Source organism: Amblyomma maculatum, chromosome 5 (genome assembly GCF_055883805.1).
Source record: "Amblyomma maculatum isolate TAMU_Amacu chromosome 5, ASM5588380v1, whole genome shotgun sequence".
NCBI classification, from domain to species: Eukaryota; Metazoa; Arthropoda; class Arachnida; order Ixodida; family Ixodidae; genus Amblyomma; species Amblyomma maculatum.
Window position 1 is genome coordinate 102,915,879 of NC_139348.1, and position 24,660 is coordinate 102,940,538.

General features: G+C 42.4%; 1 protein-coding gene across 1 annotated transcript in view; it reads right to left on the minus strand.

Annotated features, from left to right (window-relative positions):
• Positions 1-5,280: 5,280 nt before the first annotated feature.
• Positions 5,281-24,660, minus strand: part of LOC146189058 (multiple inositol polyphosphate phosphatase 1-like) — a 38,015-nt gene continuing 18,635 nt past the window's right edge. The window contains exons 3-10 of the mRNA XM_084605172.1: positions 23,986-24,203; positions 21,840-21,974; positions 20,146-20,256; positions 17,529-17,666; positions 13,541-13,626; positions 10,411-10,525; positions 8,168-8,372; positions 5,281-5,755 (exon numbers count right to left, since the gene is read on the minus strand). Of these exons, the coding sequence (XP_084461298.1) occupies positions 5,338-5,755; positions 8,168-8,372; positions 10,411-10,525; positions 13,541-13,626; positions 17,529-17,666; positions 20,146-20,256; positions 21,840-21,974; positions 23,986-24,203 (1,426 nt within the window). The 3' untranslated portion in view covers positions 5,281-5,337. The remainder of the gene's footprint in view (positions 5,756-8,167; positions 8,373-10,410; positions 10,526-13,540; positions 13,627-17,528; positions 17,667-20,145; positions 20,257-21,839; positions 21,975-23,985; positions 24,204-24,660) is intronic.

Consider the following 24,660-nt stretch of genomic DNA (forward strand, 5'->3'; position numbering starts at 1 on the left):
TATAAAACAAATGTAATTTTCGATGAGATTTGTCTTGTACAGGATAGTGCAGTCTAAATAACGGCGCAATTCACTGAACTCGCGCAACATTTATTTCGTGGTAGATAGTTCCGCTTGCATTGCTCGGTGTCAACTTCAGCACTCAGGCGTCTTGCGTTGGCGTGTTATGTCGCTACGCCGACGGTCTGTGTGACGTGCACGTATAGCATTTGCTTTCCTCGACAGCACGAGCGTGATCAGTGATGCCTTCGAAAAACCTTCGTGCTGCGTTAGCCTCTTCCGCCTGTATATTTACATCTACGCTATCGAATACTATAAACCCGTTCTCAAGCGAGGCTGTCAGGAATTTTCGTTCCTGCAGGCAGTCTGTGACCGAGAAGCTTGTTAGTACTACTAACGTGTTGTGTCGTATTCACACGCTGCTCAGCCCACCTAGCTTGCGTCTACCTTTAAACGAAATACCTCTAACCCAGTTAGAGGGTTAAAAAAACGAAGGCATAAGGAAATTGCTACACGGCAGACAGGAAAGTAAACCATAAAACTGTGCTTTCCGTTGACCTGCATGGTTCTTCCGCTTCAATTTCGTCGTGCTCCTTTGATGCTAGCACCAGGAAAGGGATTCAACAACTGAAGTGAAAATGAAACTAATATGGCATCTTTCGCTTGCCTACTGTGCATTGTACACAGTAGTTACCAGTTGTGGCAAGGCACACGCCATGCATATGTGCGCCTTTCTCATTCGGATACCTATATCGGTGTGCCTAAATCATTCAGATCATAACATGTGTCACATGGTATCTGACCCATTACTTTGCCACTGACCTGGTTTCAAGTTAAGGGAGCATGCCACCTCTGGTGTAGGATGGGTGGAAAGATTGTTTTTTTTTTGTGCCAGTTTCTGAGTTTGTGAGTTCTGAGTTTGGAACTTTTTAGTTACATGATATATTTCCTGTTCTCTATAGACTGCAAAGTACCACTAAAAAGATATTTCAGAAGAGAAAATGTTCTGTTTGAGGAAGAATATGCTTCTGCGTAATTTCGGGGCTAATAGCTCTAGCATGGTATTGTTCGTTATTTAATTGCTTTTTACTTTACTAGACTGCGGAAAGTCATATGAGTCTTAATTTATTTGGTTGTTTTAAACATGTTTCTTAAGATGTTACATATCTTTGGTATAGTTGCTAATACCTTCATAAAGTTATTCTACTTGTGCGTAGTTGCAGACGCTTTCTTCACCATATTTCTATGATTATGCAAATTATATGAACCATTAATGCTCTTTCATTTACTGCTAGTATTTTTCATTGTTCTTATTGTGTTTCTTAACAATACAGCTGCTAAGGCCTGCCATGCGCATCAACCTACTTCGCTGAAGCTTCCAAGGCTAAAGAGCTTCTGCAAGTAAGCTGCGAGAGGACCAGCATATGCATGTATAGGAACATGCGCCGCAGAGGGCTACAGCTAAAAAGTCGAGTCAATGACACTCAACATTCCCTTGAGTGGCTTCGATATCAAAAGGATTGCTTCAATGCAATTATTCCACACACCCTCTTTACCAGGCAACAAGGCTTGCTTCTTAGCCACGTAGTGCATGTGTATTCCAAATAACACCCCAAACAATAAAACGCCTTATAATTCGAGGAAAAGGGCGCTCTTTACCTTGTAGAAGTTTAGAGCTTGGAGGTAGAATGGGGCTGTGTTGCATGACTAAGGAATAAACTTTGATGCTTTGCCAATTTTTTTCAGACGATGCACCTGCAGTCTGTGCAAACACATTTCATGCAATATTCTGATCAGGTATTTATCCATTGATTACTTGAATCTTTAAAGTAAACCTGTATGTACTCTAGTCAACGTCAAAAGAAAACTTTCTATTACACACTCAGTTGAGGTACTAAAGCTAAGCTAAGGGAAGAAGATAACTAAGTTAACTGAAGTTAGAAAAGTAGTGACATTAGAGTATATGATGTGTTCCATGATTTTAGAGCATACACTGGTTATCGAAATGGGTCGATAATTACTTGGAGATGATCGGTCACCTTTTTGAAGATTGGAATGACCTTCCCTATTCGTCAGTCAAGTGGAACGGAGCCAGTATCAAAACATTGCTGAAATATCAGTGCAAGAATAAGACTGGAAACATGTTTCATGTTTTTCAATACTTTGGAAGTAATTCCATCAATACCAAAGGAAGACGAATATTTTAGCGAATCAATAATATTAACAATACCATGCGAGTTGAATGCGATGCTGTCTATTGGTCGATGTGGCAACTGTGAAAGGTTGGGAACATCATGAGACTCTTCGTTAGTAAAAACTGAACAGAATGCGTAGTTTAATACATGGGACACGTCAGATATGCCTACTGACGAGCCGCTACTGTCACATAGTCAAACAGTAGTATTTTTATCAGGATTAATTGTTTTCCAGAAGCGCTTTGGGTAGGCTCGTAACATTTCAGGGAGGGTATTGGAAAAGAACTGGCGTTTAGTTTCAGCAGTAAGGTCGGAATTGCTTGGCAATGGTATGGTATTTGTCCCATGCACATTTAATATTAGATAACTTGGCAGAACGGAAGAGGCGTTTTTTTCTTGTTATTTAAACGTTTTAGTGTTGTATTGAACCAAGGCAAGTGTGTTTGCTGTGTTATACTGAGGGATGTAAAGTTTTACCAACATTTCCAATTTGAAGAGAGACCAGTTCGACTCAATAGAACGTGAGGGATACGCAGAAGCAAAGTCGTTATAGAATGCAAGGAGGTCACGCTTCATAATAATGTGGTCACCTTTGTCGTACAGTGTTAGTATTTTTTGGGATTTGGGGATTTTGGGAAAGCTGGCAGAGAAAGTAGTATGAACAACAACGTGGTCACTAAGGCCCGTAATATACGAAGCAGTGCAGATTGCCTCAGGGTGAGTAGTCAAAACAAGGTCAAGAATGCTAGCTGAATGATTAGTAGTGCGGGTAGACTCAGAAACCATTCGAGTCAGGCCGAAAGTTAGGCATGTGTTCAAGAATTCGCTAGATACGTGACATTTCATTATGGTTTGGGCCATATCGTTCCAATCTATGAACGTAAAATTGAAATCGCCGAAAAGTAAAATAGGGGTGCTGGAGTAAGAAGAGATAAGCGACTCAGGCGCTTCATGAAACAGTGTTATAAAGGAACTGTCCATATCAGGTGGTCGATAGCATACACCTAAGAGTACGCGGGGAGACGAAGCATGGCAGCACACCCAAATCATTTCCAACGAGTTGACTATGTTAATAATGGAACAATTTAGGGGGCGTCTGGCAGTGATCAGAACACCGCCGCCATGGCAGGCGTCAGGTCTGTCCTTCCTGAATATATGATACTCGGGTAAATCAGGCATGATTTCAGAATACGATATAGGGGAACTTAACCATATTTCAGTTAGCAAAAAACGATGTTACTAGACGATGAACTGATGACTACACAAGGATTCACGTTTGGGTACTATACTGCGAATTTTAGTGTAAAGAGGTGATAGGTCATCATTTTTGGGTTTCCTGAGAACTGGTAGCTGTTATGACTTACGTTCAAGAACATTCCCAGTTGCGTGGTGAAAGATGTATGTTTTACCATTAGAAATTAGTCTATTGTGGCGCAGCTTGTAAGACATGTGGTTAGCTTTCGCATATTCAATAAGGCGCTTACGGGCGAGACGGGTGTTAGCAGAGAAATCTTCACTAATTGCGTAATCGGTGGATTTTAGCTTATAGGCTGAAGATAAAATGCGTCCTTTGTATTTGAAATGCAAGAATTTTACTATGATCGGGCGCTGTTTTCCGTCTCTGAATGTGCCTATACGATGCGCTCGCTCAATATTCTCACTTTCGAGGGTTATGCTGAGCCGCTCTAGACAGAGATCTGTTACCAGTTTTTCAGATTACTCCGAGTTTCGTTTTTTGCATCTTTGAGCCCATAGAACACTAAATTGCTTCGGCGGAACATGTTTCCGAGGTCGTCAATGCGAGCAGTCAGAGCAGATACTTGGGCCAAGCAATTAGTGGTAGCACTTTGAATGTTGTCGATCTGAGACTATGGATCTGAAATAGACAGGAAGTCACACTCAGTCTTCGAAAGTGGACTGCAATGGTTGACTTGATAGAGCATAATTGCTCAAGTTTAGTTGACTGCCCGTATCGTAAAGCTGTAAGCGCGTCAAGTGTTTCAGTTGAGCTGTCAGTAGGGTCGCGACAAGGGTTCGTTTCTACATCACCGGCCAGCAGAAGTAGTTTCTGCAGCATGTTTGAGCACTCATAAAATATTGTTAAAGATCGCCGTGGACCCGGCAGCGCAAAGAGACAGCGGTCACTGGACCGCTTAGTGTAGAGACTATGGCAATTCATTACCTGCGTAACGAAGTGAAGACATTTAGGGCGCTCCATTTCTGTGGTGCCGCCCACTAAGCGCCGTGATAGCTTTGTAGGGCTTTATGTGGCCCTATCCAGTGGAGGGCGCCGCGATTGTCTCAGATAGCGGTGGTGATGAACAGGGACTTTGTAGATGCTGGAGCGGAAACCAGGTATCCCCGCTTACAGGCAATGGCTCGCACTTGGCTCTCAGAACATGATCTGGCAGCTGCTGTTCCGTACCCGCAAAAACATATGCGGACGGAAGCACAGAAAAAGCGTTGACAGTGGATGGTGTGCAGGTGGACAGCACTTCGAGAACAGAGAGCTTCAAGTGTCAGGAAAGGGGGGTGAAATGCGTAACTTAGTCAAGACAGTTAGGGTGCTCCATTTCTGTGGTGCCGCCGAGCCCACGTGGATAAATCTTGAAACGGTGAACTGTATTCTAGGAAGATTATAACAAGGCATAACTGCGTATTAGAGCGCAGCTACATCGTTGAAGAGCATGAAATAGAGCTCTGGCCCTGGCAGGTTCCGAAGTGAAAGCCGCTAGGATTTAGGCACGGCGCTGACACCGTCAAACGTTTGCGTTTCATACCGCTATTGTGAAAGCGGTGGACTCGTTCCGGCAAACCATGTTACCAGTCCACAGAGCTGAAGCGCTGCGTCGTCGTAGAGAAGCTCGAACACAAAAAGTAATAAAATATTCACGAAATAAAATCAGTTACTGAGTCTAACAAAATATCGAGTTAAGTAGTAAAGGTGTGAGTTTCTCTGGATGTTTGTGAATTTTTGCATTTCAAGCGCATCCTTTCTCTAACGACAAAGCAACATTCCTATAGCGTTTTGAACATAAATGACAAGCAGCACAGACGAACTGGGCACTTTAGAAGGTTTGCTGATTCTTTTATTTCATTGCAGTGATGGAAGCACAAGCTTCAGGTCATGAAGGCATCTTCACTATTCAGGTCCCGCGTTCGGTTTCCAGTCTTTGCTGCAAATCTTAGCCAAATCGCAACGTTTGGACGGCACGACCGCCCTAGTGCGCAGGAACTCGCTGATGGAGCAGAGCTCGTTCTGGCATCCTGGCAGACTGATGACTTTTTCGTTCAGCAGCGGGAGGATGTAGAACTTCTGGTGGCCGCATTGGAACAGGACTAGGGCCAGGTTGGCCGTAAACGGAACCATGCGTGAAGATCGCCACGGCCTGTAGTACTTGTACTGGCAGTAGTTCTCAGCGCTCAGTGGAGGCTCCGTTCTTCCCAAGCCTAACTTGCCGATTAGGCTCTTTATAACGGGGGCGTGAGTGAAGTACAGGGATGACCTTAGTCGCCTCTCTGCGTACTTCCCGCCGGTGAGTCTTTCGTGAACTTTTTCCCTGCAGATAAAGCATGAAGTAAATGGTCTATTCTTGGTTCTCCGACTAGATACAAGGTCAAAGTGACGAATGGACTCTCGAGAGCACTTAAGACACGGGCCATGATATATATTCTTTAGCATATCGTATATCATATTGCAAAAGTAAGAAGAATTTAGCTGTACATATTTTCCATTGTTTTTCAATGGGATTTCGCCAACGGTTTCTCGCCCAATCTTTTTTCTTTTACCTTCATGTCAAGTGAAACTTCCATGAAAGGCTGCTTCCTCTACTGAATGGTCGCTCTCTGTTTGCTCAGTAAGAAATTTGGAGCTTTGCTCTTCAGCATGTATTCAGAAATTGGGATAATTTCGTCCAATAATAACGATGTGTTATTGTTGACTAACCTTGCAAATCGCAACTGGACGAAAGGAAATAATAAATTCCTTTATGGCACAATATTGTTATTCTGCCTATATACCCACCTAATGAGAGTGAATCATGTATCCAAAGTGTTTCCATTAGTCTTTATTGCAAGAAAAATGTCAAACAGCCAAACTCCGCAAATCGCATGAAATATAGGCACTCAGTTTCACTGCTTGTCGCTAACCACGGCAGGTTACTTGAGTATGAATTATCACTTCACAAAATATTATCACAAGCAGAATTTTTCCGAGATCGTAAAAAAGGGACGTGCTCGTACAGTTCTGCAATAGTGACTGAACAAATTGGAGCGCTAATTTTCTTCGTTATATTTCTCTGTGCGATTCTTATCTGAATCTTTCCCCAACAAAAGCTAGCTTGTGATTGCCAGTTCTATTAAAGCGTAGCTATGAATTCCGCCTTTCGTTATCGCTGACGCCATTACAATCACATCGATCACGATAGCGTATTTATGAGCTCGCATCGATCATTAGTAAAAATGCAGCATTTTACCAGCCCAAACAAAGCCATTATACAATTAATTCATCATGAGTACGTTTCCGAATAGGAGTCCACTTCCCCAGCCTCTTCTCTAATTATTCGAGCACTCTGTGCACAAAACTCGCCCGAAGAAGCGGCTGGTGATTTCCACACGTGAAACTGCAGTAAAGTTTTGTTGTTGTTTTTTTGCATTTCGATGGCCTGGCGGAACCACCTAATTCAGCTCGGTTTATTTTCTTCTTTCATGTTCACAATCTTTTGAATGATAGTCACTTGCTGCATAGCTTTTCTTTATTTTTGCTTTGTTGTTTAGCGTTTTTTGCCTTGCGGCCTGTCCCGTGGGTATCTCCTGTTTGAACTTTTCTTTGCCTGCCATGCGTTGTTTGCAATACTTCTGCAGTCAGCGCAATCTGCCACTTATTTCGGTGAGGTTCTAGTGTAACCTACTGATATACCTGTCAGCCTATAGTTTGTGTTTTGCTTCAACTCTTGTCAATAACAAGTATTTTAAGCGCCGAAATACTACACCCTGCTGGCACCTAGCGCCAAGGAGATATTAAAATAAAGAAAACATTTGCATGCTGTGTAAACAAGACCAGAACTGGAACGCAACTACTTGTGCATTTGCGTTTGCCCTCATTGATCATGCACAATTAACCAGTTTAAAGCGCGAAGTTTCCTGAGGGGTGGTGTTGTGTTGGTGCTGCTTCTGTTTAGCTCGGTTAAATATAGTACATGCCACTTTGCCCAGCTAGTCCCTACAAGATTTCTGGCAACCAATTTTGCTATCAATTTACGACTAAAGATGTATGGAATTTAGCGGCCGGTAATAATTTGTGTAGTTTGTGAACTTCACGACTACCGCCGTGCAGTTATGGAAATAACGACAACTTCAATTTTTTTTTCTCGCACATAAACGAGGGGATATCCAAAAATGAGTTTTCGATCCATTTTGAACTGATGGATTTAGAGCGTGCATAAAATACAATATCTGAAACATGCCATGCGTTTTATAGTTTTTCTATTTCATGTTCCCAACAACATTTTCGCATCACCTAATTTCCTCCAAACATTTAATGTATTGCCATACGCAGAAACGTATTTAGAACCAATGAAAGCGGCATATTTGATCGAAAAGGAGGCTGTCAAAGCATATATGATGCTCTCCTGGCTATAGTATACTATGGCTGCCTTCTCCGCCTCTATTTCCCCAGCATTCTTTATCTGAGATTAAACCCATCTGATCCGTTACAATTTTCGATGGAGGATCTGTGTAAGATCCCATAGGCTGCGATGTGATATTCCCACATAAAAATATTAATCTCGTTTACCTTGGACGCAGCGTGGAATGCAATAGTAGATTGTTTATTTGGGAGAGATGAATGCCCTTGATATTAATATGTTACGATATAACTGGTAAGAGCCATTCCTTTGTGAGTTTTTATTTTCAAAACCATGTACATAATTATAGAGGAAACTACTTGCACAGATATGACTGAATGTGCTCACCGTATCTTTTCCAGTAGCTCGTTGATTAGTACGCACCCTATAGCGACGCTTCGTTTATTTCCATAGAGGTCTTTTTCATAATCCTCCAAGTCGTCGGCGTACTCAAAGAGGTCAAGGTCCACCGTATCGAACAGGAAGCAGAAGGGAGAAGAGCCGTAGTGGGCTACTTCAAAGGAGCAAATCTTCGCCATCAGCTTCACATCGTCTGAGATTAAGAACGAGAAATAGGCAGCGAATTGTAGTGTCGGCATCATTCAATACTGTTTTGCTCCAATAGCAAGAATGGCGTGCCCTCTATCTGCCTCTTTTATTCTCCTCGTCCTATCATGTCTATATGTGACCTGGGATAGTTTCTGTTAATTACTGTCTAGCCATGAAACACTTTTTTTTTCATTGACAATATAATTATGGAGCGGAATGTACAGTTTCTTCAACATATTTCCACCTGTTGATTTCAGGTGGAGCCTGATAGACGAAGAAAGCGACTCTCATGCGCTTCGTTTTTTAGCTGGAACTTGCGGTAGATCAGCCTTGGTCTCCGTGTCTCCGCCCTCTTACCTTTTCACTTAAATTCCTGTCTTCGTGAAAGTTTTGGTGGGGCCGACTGGGTACCTAGCCTCTTAATGTTGCACATCCCTCCGTGAGCTTATGAGCTTATGAGCAAGGAGAACATGAGCTTATGAGCAAGGATGTTGGGGTGTCGCCATCGTGAGCTGAAGAGAACACATAAACGGCACTTTTTCCAGACACCATCCCAGACTTCAGTCTTTGGGAGCGTGCTCGTGGCCCATCTTAAACATTTTTTGTGCCGAAACCTGGCTCCTTTGCCTGAACCTTACGAAGATCTTCGAGATCTAAGCGAAGCTGAGATCTCGAAGAACCACGCCGCAGGGTACCACGCCACTGAACCACGCCGCAGTTGTACCCTACCAATTCAAGCAGATAACAGCCAGTGCACTTCGGCAGAACTCTAGGACCTGTTCCATTTCAACTGCGTGCTTGAACAACGTTCTGGCAGAGTCAATGAGACAGCCACAAAGGCTCCTTCAAGTAGACATCGGGACTGCCGCTGGATGACACGGTACCTAAAAAACTTGCGGATCACTTCGCCGAACTGTACGGCCACGAAGGTGACAACAAATTGAGCTAAGGCGAGTGCCCGTTCGACAGGATGTCTTACCTCGCTGTGGCGACCACGGTGGCCAACCTACACCGCTACTTCAATCATACCCCTTGGCCGCAGCTCGACGACAAGACAATGGATCACTACCTTCACCAGGTGTCGAACCTGTGCATGGACTGCACCATCGAGTAAAAACGAAAGAACGAGCAAGAAACTAACAGGATGCCATGTGAGATATCCGCCTGGTGGAGACCAGTCATGGGGGGAACCTGACCCTATTACTGGGTTCCCTAAACAGGGAAATGCGAGTCTTCCCTTTTGTCAGAAACGCTCTAACGCCCAACATGCCATGATTGCAGGCAATGTCCGCCGCTACGCTGCTGAAAAGATGCTTGTCATTGGAGCGGCCCTCTAGTGAAGACTACACAGGAGTCGTGGCTCGAGCTCTGGAAGTCCTAAAGCCTGACACGGAAGTGCTCAAGCCCGCTCAGAACGTGCAAGTTTTCGGGCGCAAGCTGGAGAAATTCTTCAAGGGCCTCCTGCTGGCTCGCAAACAGGCTCTTAACAGACTGCGATAGATCCGCCCTTTACTCTGGGTCTCTGCCCTCTTACCTTTTCACATAAATACCTGTCTTCGTCACAATATAACAAGGTGTGAGTCCTGATGTCGGGAGATTGACAGTCTTGAGTGAAACACAACGTGAAAGAGGCAATGCTTAGGTTTAAGTTACCCTCATCTAATGCATCGATAGGCACATTCTATATGTTTAAATGGCCACAGCGGCTCGCATGAGTGTTCGGCTACTGCTTTAGTTGCCAAATGCTAGTTCTTTGGGGGTAATTTTGATCACCATTATGATCCTTAAAAGCCATCACGATCATCAGGTAGCCCGGCCTACGCATAATCCAGCCACTTAAACTCGTTCATTAATTCCAAAATTGCTCTACCCAGGCCTGTACACTTTTAATTACGCTCGTTTCCTTATATATATTACAACATACGACCTTCGGGAACCATGATTAAGTCAGCATAGCATTTAATGAGCAAAACACTTCCGACACAATGATACAAAACATAATATTTGCATCAAGTGTTAATTAACGTATCACAAGCACAAACCTGTTGAAACGTTGACACCAATTCTTTTTGATACAGCGTCAACCATTTTTTTTACTTGGGGCCCACCTAAAAACGCCTTTTCTTGCTTCGATTCTGTCTTGTTCACGCCTTGTTTCTGTGGAAACAACAGTAATATAAAAAAAAAAACTGATGGATCTCACACCCAAGTGCTTAATATTTCAATCTCAGGAATTCGCTCGGTCTTCTTTACAATCGGTCACGATCCTTTTTGAATAAGCAAAAAGCAACATAGCTAGCATTGCCATGTTTGAGTTTATATTGCCCTTCTGATTATTTTATATAGATATCAATTTCCTAGAACAAATACGCTTTGCTAAAAACGAGTGAGCTGCAAAGACCACTTCGGAGGCCATTTATACAGTTTGAAGCGGTGCATATTATAGGCTGCAGTATAAACATTCCATACCCAATTGCTTTTTTTTTAACCAGGGCATTTTTATTATTGTAACTGTGCGATCTCAGAGAACACCTTGCCAGCTTATTATTCGCTTTGAATCGCAGTTAACAGAAATGCTTTGGAAGACAGCACTTGTGAAACGTCAGGTAGTCGTAACCTTTCACTTCCAAGGTAAAACTCTCCTGCCGCGCTACGCTGCATGTATGCAGAGGGTGCTGGTAACTTCTACGAAGAACGTCCTAAGCAGCGCGTAAAGCGACGGCTGCATACTGGTTGAAGGTTCCCAATAGAGATCCGGGATTGAAACAGGCGGCGCAGACAGCTCGCCGTGTGTCTATATGCAGTCATTACGTTGTGAATTCCTTCTTTCCACAGCTTTTTAAAATAAAACGTGAAAACCTGCTTTTAAACGCCCTATGACACAAATTTTCTGGCGTCTTCAGCAGACACCTTTCAGAAACATGCTGTCTTAGCAAGTTGCTATAAGTCATCTATATTTTATACAAAACAAAAACTATTTGGAGTATTCGGCAGGTTGCTGTGAGATTTCCCGATATTTGCCTCCATTCGCATTTAAGAATAGAGATTTAAAGACGATATTGCGTTTACAGCTTTACATAGTTCATTTATCTAGCATACAGTGGTGCGTACGTTGATGGCGCCTAACGGCGTCTCTCATAGCCTGAGTCGCTTTGGGACGTTAAACACCACAAACCAACCAACCAACCAACCTAATTTTCGTGCTTCTTGATTGGAAGCTAAAAATGGGATTTAAGTCCGTGAAGTGCAGAGCATGACTAATGAAACATTGTGCAGTAAGGGTGGGGTACATGTATTTAATGGCCTTTCCTCGGCATGTTGATAGTACTTCCAGAAAATGTTCCTAATCATGTCAGCGGTTGACTTATTGCATCGGTAATTTCTGCCTGGGCGCACACCTTGAACCACACGTGGAGCGTCCCGGGAGTTCGTCTGGGACATATAGCCTTACAACCCCCGCCTGGGGCATGCCTCCAGCGAGCCTGCACCACTGTGCCTGCCGCCGTGCAGTCTATGTTTGCCTTCTTTTGTTTATGATGTTTTCTTTTTGAATGGACCTAGTGTACAGTCAATAAAGCGCCCTGTGTTTGGGAGGAGTGAGTTCGATCACGGGACTCTGAACAGCAGCGCGCGGTGCGTCGTCGAGGAGAGCGGATGCTTTATGAAATGTGATGAAAAGTGCGCAGTGCGTAGTCAACTCAAGCGGACGCTTGTAAAGGAAATGAGCGATAGTTTGTAACGAAGGAAGAGTGTAATTAACCCAGTTTTATTTTTTGTTTTACTTCTGTTTTCTTCATATTTTAATTGTGCCTGAAGGCATTTCTTTCCATTTTTTTTTCTAACGATTGCATAGCACAGATTTTAGGCTTCATAAACTTCTCGAATAAACGTGCTGCGAAATCTCGCTTACCTTATCCAGTTACGACTGTAGAGTGATAGACAAAATGTTTTTCGTTTGGGGATTCCCGCTAAAGAAGTTTGTTAACTGTGTCCCTACAAATTGTACATGCACGCGGAGACGTGACGTGATTTAACCATCCGCTGGCATAAATAAGAGCTCATGCATCGGATACCGAGGCAGCGTAGAGATTGTTTTCCGGGAATTCGGAGCTTGTAATATTGGCTGATCAGTGTATATGCCTTATGTGTCATCCGCAAACTGTAACACGTAAGGCGGAGCTGCGGCGGCGTTCTGGTGGAGCTGCCTTCAGAACAACGCGCTGGAAATGCTCATTCCTCAAAATGCAATCTCCCCGTTTAATCGTTAATAACTTACTTTATTCACTGTTGTTACGCTCGCCTTAATAGGCATACAGCCGTTAGTAACTACATTATGTAAAAGATTAACTCAAGTAGATATAACTAACTTGACGCTTTAACGAAGCCTGAAAACCTGTCTGCTTCTTCGGGGAGCAGAGTGTTTGACCAGGGATGCAAGGGTACTGGTGCTTTCAATTTTCTTCTCACCTGCTTATCTCAAAAGAAGCTACTACCATCTCTGTCTGGTTATGTGTTCTCGTGGCGTCCTTCAACGCACCGACCAAGCCGTGCCTGGCCATGTCACCAGTCAGTCGTTTGCCAACGTGATTTTGCGCGCACAACACCGACGAAGAGAACGCGACCCCCATGTTTGGTGGACACAGTGATAATTTGATTATGAAGGTATAGGAAATTACCCGTTAGCAAAGGTTCAGGTATCATGCTCTCTCGGGAAGTTCGAGTCTGATATTTATGTTGCTATCGTGTGGGGATTAACTACAAGGAAAGAATTGCTCGTACTAACAAATATGACGGTACCTTCTGCAGAACAACTGATTAGCAGAATGTTTACAAGCGTGAAGTGAGAGGAAAAATTATCTACCCCCATATTCTATATAATCATGTGCGCGGTGCATTAATTAAGCTATTTACAGTACAGCGCGTGTATGTACTAGAATATGTTATAAAATTGCCGTAACTTTAACGTTTTCGCGATTTGTTACTCTGCACGATATAGATGCAATATTATTCACGTGTAAAATATTTATGTTTATATGTCTTAAAATTTCAAAAACAAATTTTTAGCTACACAACCCGCACGAGGCACAATGTAAGCGAAATCTTTCCAGCTGTTCACCCCCTGCTACTTAAACGGGAAGATGAGGGCCCTATAGTAACGACTTGAATCCGTACCTTCAGAAGATCTTCGCATTTGCTGTCGAATCCCAGCAGGCTATCGTTTAGTCGTAGATAATGATTTTTGAGGAATCGCCTATATTCTGAAACACATGAAAGGGCGTGGAATTAGGTTTCTATTTAACCTTTTTTTCCAACAAGAGCTGCCTGTGGCTTGGTGGATAAATGGCAGTAACTCTAACAAGACACGGATGAAAGCACTCGCTCCGAAAAGAGAATAATCACGCGAACTTTGGGGACAGGTTTTTGTCACTGGTTTTCAGGACAGATCACAATGAGTGACATAGAGCTTTAAAGTGGGTTTCTGTGCAGAAAGAAAGGTTTTTCTCCCCCCCCCCCCCCCCAAAGATTATTCGCTTCAGAGAAACGATAAGGTGCTTCCCTTCCCTCCCCTTCCACCCCCTTTCTCTGTTTTTCTCAACGTCTGAGTAGCAGAGTAGTGAACTGAAAAATGTGTATCAATAGTTACGTGTGCTATAAACCGCTCAATGCAAATCCTTATGAAGGCCACTTCACTCCATGGTCCTTACGTCGCAGGCCTTCCTTTTGTAAACATGTACGCAAATAGTCTCTGTTCGGCCCCATTGACGATCAACAGCTAACTGCTTGCTGATTTTTGTTCGATCTTATAGCAATATATCTAGCATCTCCTAGCCGTCATTAGCAAATCCAGACGTCGTCTTATTATATACCAAAGAAAGGACCTGTTGCCCATTGTCACAGGTTCCATGGTCAATGAGCCACAATGCCGTGTTTTCAAACATTTATGTCACAAAGCACATATCCGATTTAAGCCTGTCGTTCCAGTTCCGTAAGCTGGCATTTGAATACTGCCAGTGATACTGTGCTTCAACAACTGGCAGGTAATCTTATTACATTAATTTACTTGTCCTTTCAAAATATTTACTCATCAATAAAACGTTACTATTCTAAAATTACTGTTATTTGCTGGATGCACCCGCTTGCACTAGTAGGAATAACAAATAAATATAAATACAAAAATAAAACGGCCTTAGAGGTATTCCAACGCTCAAAGTACATTTTTGGCACGTAGGAACCGTAACTTTGTGGTCCAGTAAGGCATATCAGAATCCACAAACGACTCAGCAATGCATTCCAAGATTCAATAGGTTTCAGAATAAAAATGTCCCATTGCAGGCCAAAACATACCAAACTGGTGACTGCAGTCAGGTATAAAAGCAACTGTGTCCCTTTATAGGAACAAATATTTGCATTGAAAGCCGGAGACATGGGATGTGCAAGCTATCTCGTAATAGCCCGGAAGACAAACCACATTATCGTTAAAATCTCCATGATTAGTCTGACAACACCCAGTAGAAGGCGAAGGCCTTGTACTGGGTGTGCTACCTGCGTTCCATTGGACACCCCTAGCTTACTAATCTCATCGGCCCACCTAACGTTCTGCCCCTGCTGCGTTTTCCTTCTCTTGAAATCCAATTTATTTACACTTAGAGGTCACAGGTTAGCTTGCCTTCGCAATGCATGGCACACCTGTGCCTTGAATTCTTCGTAACTTCTATTAGAGTATCATTCATCTGCTTTTTTTCCGCTGCCCAATCGACACGCGTCCGGTCTCAACGTTGCATCTCACCATTTTTCGTTCCATAGTCACCCTGAACTGAAGCTGCACTCTTTTCATCAACCACCACATTCTTTCCCCGTCGGTGAGTACGGGTAAGAAGCAGCTTATATATGCTTTCTTCCTGAAGGATGTCACCATTCATGATGTGATAGTACTTGACGAATACTCTCCAGCCCAATTCAATTCTCATAGTTATTTCTCTTTCGTGGTTCGGATATCCGGTTATTGCCTGTCCTATATAGACATATTTCCTTACACTTCCAAGCGCTCGCTACCGATTGCAAATTGCTTTTCCTTTCCAGGTTGTGAATGTTACTTTATTCTTCTGCATACTACCTTTTAAGCATATTTTTAACTTTCCATGCCTTATCATTGTTTGTAGTTCTTCATCTGAGCATTCAACAGCAAATCTTACCACCAGATTTTCCCAATCCAGAGCTCGGAATATTTCTTCTAAGCAAAAGTGAATAGTTCTTCATGAAGGGAACCTACCCCTTTCCCTATTACTCTTTCGTAAACAGCAAGTCCCGAATTGCCAAGACATTCTCCTTTTATCCTTACCCCCTGATGTTCCTAATCCAGACCTCTGAATATTTCTTCTAAGCAAGCGGTAAACAGTCTTGCATGATGGGATCCTATCCCTTTGCCTAACACTTTTTGTATTAGAATTTTATTACTTTTCATATGGAGAAATATGGTTGCTATGCACCCATTGTAGACATCATCTAGTACTTTCACATATGGCTCATCTACACATTGATTTCGCTATGCGTGCGTGACCACTGACGTTTCGATTGAGTGCCAATTGCCGGCAGGATGTGCAACGCTACCTCTACAGTAGCATACAAAAATCTCTACCTTTGCGGCCAGCCACTTTTAGTGTGGTTTAACAATCATGCTGGCGGTCTTTACATTACGTCACGCTAAATACTCCTGATTTCCATTTATGTTCACAAAGTGAATTTATAACAGCAAGCCGCTTCCAACATTAAAAAGCATTTGGAACCTACCCGCATCAAAACTGAGGGTTTAAAATGTAGTATAGTTATGATATGGTATATTATTCTAGAATTATTAAAAATTAAGTTTCTAGCTGCTGTTAGAATACACACGTTTCTTTCCATTACGGGTAAATTGACAAGCTCTTCCCACTGCGCTTTTCTTTCCTATTGCTGTATACATGTCAACATAGGCTCTCCGCAAACAGCCGACAGTTCACACTCGAACAAGTACTCTCCAAACTGTCACGTTAGACAGTTTCAGCCCCAGTTTCCCCAGTTTCCCCAGTTTCGCCCCAGTTTCCAAGGTTTACAGGCTGAGCCCGCAGCGATGCGAAGATGAACTACTCTTAAACCGAAAGAAGTCAATATTCCGCGCCCGGTCTAGGAGCTACTCATATGTTAACCCACGTATCACAGTAGATAAGTGTATCACCGCCGAAATTGTGGTATGTGTACGAGGTATGGTTTGATTTGCGTATCGATACGTAATGGTTTGATTTACGTATCGTGACGTTCCAAAGATACTTAAGCGACTATGCGGGACACCGTAGCGGAGGGCTCCGGAAATTTCACCACGTGGGGATTTTATGGCCAAAGCCTTTATTGCATCATCGTTGTCGTCAGCAAAAGTGTCACGCTTTTGCGGTGGATCTAATTGTTCCAGACGGGATCACGTCATGAAGATTTCGACCGATCGCAGAGCACCACCACAGTATCCGCGAATGCGTGCCTTATATGGCCATATGTCAATCAATGATCAATTACTAAATAATGACTAATGAATTGATTACCGATTACTGATTGCTAATTATAATGACTAAATACTAACCATTACTAATTAATACTTGAATACCTAGACAGATAATTACTTATCACTAATTAATTATTAATTTCACTAATTAGTACAAGGTATTAAATAATTGATTAATTACTCATTACTGTCGCGCACCCGATGAAATAAACCACACAACAGTAAACGTAGAGCAACTGCGAAAATACAAGGAGCGCGATCTCATCGCTGCCAAGCAGAATTCACTGAATAAATGCCCTCGCAGAATGGTGAAAGAGTAGTCGCTCGCTTTACTCGTAGCAGCATTCGTCGCTGCATGCGCATCAGTCGCGTAGCAGAATGCAGCCCTTGGACTTTCGCCTTTCATCACTTTAGTCGTCAAAGTGTCCTCGATTTTTTTACGAGAACTGGCATCACACCGCTCACGGGAGCCTAGAAAAGCTCTGACGCGGTCGGGACATAGTTATATGGGATTTTATGACGCATAAGCAACTGTGGCTATATATATGATGAGCCAAACACAACGTCGGGTTATAAGTGCGAAGGGTCCAATTGGCACAGAAAAGCAGAGATTAGAAAACATGCCGCTACCTTTACTCTTCAAGATCTCCTTAAGGAAAGCCTTTGCGGTGTCTTGTGTCCTTACTTTGGTTGTCGCCGCTACACTGTACCAGTCATCCTCGAAGCGATCCCGGAGCAGGCTGGGAAACATTTTTTGAAGCCTCGAAGCTGCGAACAGTGAGGGAAGACCGCGTGTTGGCTCGGCAAACACACTTCGAGAGCAAAAAAAGTGCAGTAACTGATGTTTCTTAAAAACTTATGAATAAATTGCCACGCAATCCCCTAAAATAAATAACTGCGGGTGCGTTTAAAATGCTGCACTCTAACGTTTTTATTTTCATTTTTGTAAATTTTTATGGTTTTACCAACCTACATTTCATAGCCTTCAATCTAAGAATGGACATGTTCACAGACGTTTCCTTCGCACTTTTTAGAAACAGTGGAAACAATGTAATCTGTACCTTTGATTTTGATATCGACAGTTAGATGTGTTCTTGTGCTCTAGGAATATTCAATTAGACAGGAGGAACAATGAGGCAAACTGAGCCAGCTAATCAATTTTCTTTGGCGAAAAAGACCGACTGGGACCATCTCGACGGTGTAAAATTTAATAAGAAGAAATCGCGGACGATCAATAACATTCATACCCCATATAATCGAGAGCGTTGTATTTCTACAAGACGTGGCTTGATTATGAAACCGTCTATGTAAAAAAACTTGTAAATGCATCCATGGGCGTTTCACAGTCGTTTACTACAGCTTTTCAATCAGCGTGTGATTTGACATTAACATCCATTGCGCTTGCAGACATTTAGAACCGCTTCCACTACAAGAAGCAAAGAAGGAATCCCTTTACACACATCCAATGAGATCAGTACTCGATTGCAGTGGCAGCCGTGGACCTTAGACAAATATATTTCCTTCCATGTAGCCTACAAACAACCACCCGTAAGAGACAGGTAGTTCCTCTCGCGTTAAGAAATGTTACGCAATACTCCATTGTCTCGTTACTTGCTATGGAATGCAATAAGTCTAATTTTGTTTTGCTCGATTGTTCTTACTCCGATACCCTTAGATCGAAACATCATCAGCTGCAATATTGCCAGAGTTGAATAATTGCGCTCTCAGAAACTATTGTTCATAAATACAAGCAATGATGTGCGGGTATGACTTGGTTTGTGTTGGTCCTGCCTCACCGGTAACATAACTGAAGAGTCGGCGGAGGCCATATTTCCACATAAACGCCGCCATCAAGGAAATGGGCTTGGCAGCACATAACGCTGAAAGCTCGAAGGAGCAGCTAGACCTTGTCGTGTACCTAGTTTTATCTCTACTCTAGCTCAACTTAAGATGACTTCCAAAACATTCAATGCTCATTATCTGCCTCAAGATTTAGTATTGTGTCTAGAAACGCGCTCATTTCAAGCAAGAAGATGGAACCAAGGTGCGGATAAAGTGACGCATGAAGATCAGTGTGTGCGTTCTGTTCGCAAATGAAACCATATTCGTCTAACTATTTTGTGCGTTGAAATCACACTTGATGCTGAATGCTTCACTTCAACACGGTATCATGGCACAAGGCGATTATGAAAACATAACTGAAAGACACTGTTCAGGATTGAAACAAGAAAAAGGAGCGAGTTGTTAGGTTCATATTTGTCTTTTTACGATTGGAATGTCCCATCATTTGAAACAACAATGCGACGACAAGTATGTGTCCTTTCAACCCTGAGAGATCTTTACCGGTTTGAATTATTTTTGAAATAATCTTATTGCTTAGAATAGGCTGCGGATGCAATCGAGGAACCCGATTTAGCCTTTTTAATTACAGTAGACAGCAGTGGCCTCAATTCTGCCACCATACGAAATCGATACGCGGAGATGATAGACGTGTTTGTAAACAAGCAAGTATGGGCTGGGCTTGCCTCGAAGCCCGCCATTGGTCTCGCCTATGTCACGAGACCAGCTATTCTATCAACTACCGGTGTACTTGCAAACTCAGCGATGACACCTCATCTCATGACTTCCCACATTTAACTAATCAGATCTTAGTGAGGCCATCTGCACTTCAACTGCTACCTAATTGCTCGGCCATGACACGTGGTATCATGATGTCACGCAACATGCCCAGCACTACAGCACGTCAAGTTATATTGATATCACCCACTTCATGATCATTGAGAGAATTTTCTGACAACAACCTGTGTTTATGCTCGTGAGGACTCAGCATTATCGTATATTTGGAAAACAAAATAACGACAGCCTGTGGGACTATAGAAAACCAGATGAGAATACGCTGCGAAATAAGAAAAACAGAAATCGAGTGAGAAAATAAGACGATATAAAAATAGCTTCATCGTGTCATCTATGACGTGTGTGCAGTGCGTCAGCAAAGTGGTAGTGTTCAGCCTAACCTGACAGAAAAAATGGGCTATGCGCAAGAGGATGGCACATAGAAGGCAAAATTGAGTGAAACAAAAAGGTCACTTTTCGCAATTCTAGACTAGAAGGCTGTCCTTCATAAAAGTACTGGAGCGCGTTTTTGTTCCTGGATGGACGCGCTAGTACAGACACCTGCCTTGCGTACCTATTGTTTTCTCCAATGGCGATAGGCACATAAATATGGTCAGAGAATGGAAGAACTTGCCTATTCGAGCCGTATCTTTGATGCCGGATTTGGTTACTTGGTATTCGTCGCTTTCGTTCCAAGTGTACTTCCATTTTTTAAGCATTTCTACGTCCTTACTGCACAAGTGACCTGCAGAGAAAAGTGCATTTAAAAACATTTGATAATGTAGGTTCTCCACCCAATAGAAGTTAGGAGCATTCAGGCCTTCATAATGAATTACTATATGTAGGAAGCATGAAAAGTAGAATTTCATTATGTAGCCACGAAGATTTTACAGGGCCTAATGGGCCTTTCATGCTTTAGTTACAAACTAGACATTACTCAGTAGGGATACTGCTCAAGTAATAACAGTTATTTAACACTTTCCCGGCCGATAAAATAAATGAAAAAAAAAAACGTTTTTCCGAATGTTCAAGTCCTCAGACACGTTACACTAGTTGAAAAGCGCAGTTTGCCTGTCTGTGCCCCGTTTTGTACCCAAAACGTTAGATTTCGTCTCGCAGACAGTGGCCAATCATTCCTAGCTCACAATATTGATCACAAGCCGGTCGATTATGTAGTGTACTTTCCCTGTTTTCTTCTTTCATCTTTCTTCCGAAATCAGCCCGTGCTATTCACCTCGCCACTTTCATTTCATCCTTAATTCACGCCTGTAGCAAGTTTAGATTTCCTTCACACATGCTTCGTTTTTCCTTGCGTGTTTTCACCGAGGCACTCTTGATGTTACGTTCACTATGTTGCCGGTTCATCTCTGGATGAGTTCATATATATGTATATATATATATATATATATATATATATATATATATATATATATATATATATATATATATATATATATATATATATATATATATATATATATATATATATACCAGTTTCTAGCGTCACTTGTGTCGTGGTCTTGTTCGTCCTATCTTAGCACTTTTCCCACCGTGATCGTAAACCAACAAGCTCAACTCTCCACTCTTTTTCCTCGCCTATGAAAATCATGAGGTCCACAAAGAGCAATCGCTGCCAGTTAGCTGTATCTACAGGCGCGCACACTCGTCATCTCGAACAGCCGTTCTAACACCACTGCCTCCTGAGATGAAGCGAACTATAGTACAAAGATACTATAAAAATTCTTTCTCGAGCTCAGAACAACTCGCTCTCTCCATGCTGATGTAACTCTTGTACAATGGGGAAGTTGCACGCAGGCTCACTCACCTAGGCATTATCCAATCCAAACAGGTAACCTAATGTGAACACTAATGATCAGTCCAATGTTAATTTATCGAGCCGTACTCTGAAGGTAGAGGAAACGTTAATAAACTAGGAACTGCTAGCAAGCGTAAGTCAGAAGATTGGCGCAATGATTATGTACGTCGACAACAGTGCTGCAATCGCGCCTAAAACTGGCGTTAAGAACCAACAATCTGCGGCGAAATCTTTTTTCGTCCAAGTTCTCAAGCAAAACGAGCAAAACGTTCTTTATACCATATTGGTTATATCGTTTACAGACCAAATAAATTATTATGCAGAAAACTTCTTTAAATGAAGAAATACAGCAGTTTGTAGCTGGTTTAGGGGATTCCTGTTGCGGATTTTCTTTTTAATATGCAAAATTGCACCCCTTGTTGACAACAACACGCTTAATTCTTGAGGTGTTTTTGTGAGCGGCCAGAAATGAATAAAAATAATATTGTCTCGAAGTGCTGTTTCTTCCTTACCGGAATTCCTACGAGCAGCGTTTAGAATTTCGCCTTGAAGTTGTATCAGCCTCGTACCAAATTTTTTTAAATCTTTTTTTCCTGGATACCTGGTAGTGTGCCTCATGACGAGCATAAGAAGGATAGGTGTGCAACCTGTGGAGAAAGCACATGGGTGAAAAAAGTGCCGAGTGACACTTCTGTTATTCTTGCTTTCAAGCAAAACCGTAACGCTCGAAAAACAGAAACATCAAAGTAATCTTGATTCGTCTGAAATGCACTACCAAATCTGAAATGCACTACCTCGTTCCAGCTTATTACCTTGCACGCTAGCGTTATGTCTTGGTCAGAATAACAACAACAGCAAGTAAATCCCTTTCCAAAACTTATGTCTAGAAGCTGTTCTGTGCATTCGAATGTTTGCGTTAAAAGCAAACAGTAAACTTAACTGTGTAGATCTATGACTCTCTAGTTTAAGAAATTGTGAGCATCATGTACCGCGTAACACTGGCAGGAAGTAAGAATTACGAAGAGCACATCTAATGGCCTCAACCATCTGATGATTGGCGTTCTTGTAAATAAATACCACGACCGTGCCAGGCAACATCCTTGTACGGCTACACAATGCAATCGCTTTGGAACAAAAATATTCATATAAAAATTGTATGTTTTGGGTAAAAATCTCTGTCCTTTATCAATGTGAAGGTCGTCTCCCTGGGACATTTCCCCCTCATGGTTTGAACCTACTGGTTATCTCTTGTTGGCTCGACAATTTATTTCCAAGCAACTATTGTCATTTCCTCCCTCTGTGGTGTGCAAAGTAGACATGGTCTTCATCATTATACAATGAGTGAATAATTGTCGGTTGTTTGCGAGTGGGCGTCTTCAAGATAAATATGGTGACCAATCATTATACGAAAAGACAACCCATTCTCCGCAAGCCTGTACATCTGCGAATCCATGTTCGTTTTTTGCGCGCACAGCAAAAAACTGGAATAGCTTGCCAGCCGACGTCGTGCTCCATACAGACCCAACATTGTTCAAATCATCACTTGAAGCAATATTATGCCCTTAAACCCACTCCCTCATATAATACCCCTTCATTGGGGCCTTTGAGGTTGTAATAAATGAATAAATAAATTGGATGACAGCCGCGATACTAAGTGTTACAAGTCATTAACGGCACATTTCATAATATACAGCAACACGGAGCCTCCAAAAGCAGCACGCGGAGCATCCAAAAGCTGCACCTATGCTCCCTCTGAGGTCTCCATCTTGTATGTCAGCGACGCACTAACGGTCATGGATACGTCAAGGAGTCAAGGGCTATTGTTACGATGTCTTCGCACTTAAATTAGCGCGAAAGCAGAAGACGTGATACAGCACTCATGTTTTGCCATGTCCTCGGATGAAAGGACGAGAGAAAGGTTAAGCCAGAACAGAAACAGCCTTGCGGAAATGAACAGGCTGCCTGTTTCGACAAAACTGACAGCTTCCCCCCAATCGAAAAAACGCCCTCGCATTTATCAAAATCTGGGTCATAGTTCCTCTCACTCCATGCTTGTCACGTCGGCTCTGTTCTTTAGACGATAAAAAAGCAATGTCAAGTAGAATTACAAAGAACACATATTTAAGTGTGAAAACGGCCCTAGTCCGAACGGTCTTATTGTGGCTACGTTTCGTCTCATGCCAATAGCTAAGCGAGAAAAAACACACAGATAATGATATGCTTGAACAACGACCAAAGCGGTATCAGTTATTTCATACTTGCTTTCTCAACGACTTCCAATTGTACGTAGGCTGCGTATTTTCTGCTGCTAAAATCTAGGGTCTCAACATCTGGCAGGCACAAATTTTTAAGTAAAGCGTTTGTTTTTCATAAACACACACATACAACTCTGCGTTTGTGTCTCATTTGCCTCGTCTGCTAGCGCTTTGATTTCATATTTCGTTTTATAATATTTTTACTAGTAGTCACATCTCATTATCTCCCTCTTAGGTGTCATCGGCTCTCATCTGCACGAGATGTGGTCTGCATTCAGTCCTCGGATGGAGCTGTTTTCTTCACTTTTCTACAGAGCCTGTTTCTGGATTAAGGTGAACATGAAATCTGTAGTACGATTTATATAGTTCGGAAGTTTCAAGATTCGGTTCCGTCTTAACGTACCTTGAATGTATATCCTTTGGGCCCGTTTGCTGTGTAACCCCGTGGCATGTGGGTACGTCGTCTTGGTTCCGAAAAATGTCGACGGAAGCCTGTGCGATTTGCGACTGCATTGGCCGTTCCATTGATTGGGCCAGTAACAGTCACTCTGAACGCCTACCGTTAGTGGTAGGATGGCCGCAGCTGTCATCAGTAGAGTCCTCATGCTGAAATATTGCCTCCTGCATGATACAAGAATAATGTCGACAACAACGTGTAATAAAGTTTGGATAGAGAGACAGCTACAATTTAGCAAGATTGGCATCGAAGTCGATTTAATAAAACCCTGGTGACCAAGCTACAACCGTACCTTATGGTCTTTAGGAGGTCTGATTACCACTGTATTAGACATTGTAAATCAGGGGTAGAGGGTTCAAAGAACATTTCATAAATATTTATAAGCTGCACAGAGTGATATGTACTTATTAAAACTCTATTTTGATGGTTTATAATGGTAGCAAATTTAGTTGAACTTTAAACAAACCGTTTGGTTTTTCTTGTATTCTAGATGATCCTCTAAACATTTAGACGCACATAACACGGAGTTATACATCCATTTGTTTAAAATCACGACGTCTGTAACGATATACGAAAAGAAAAAAAAACGTGGGAAACGAATTGTTTTTTGGGGATTATGTT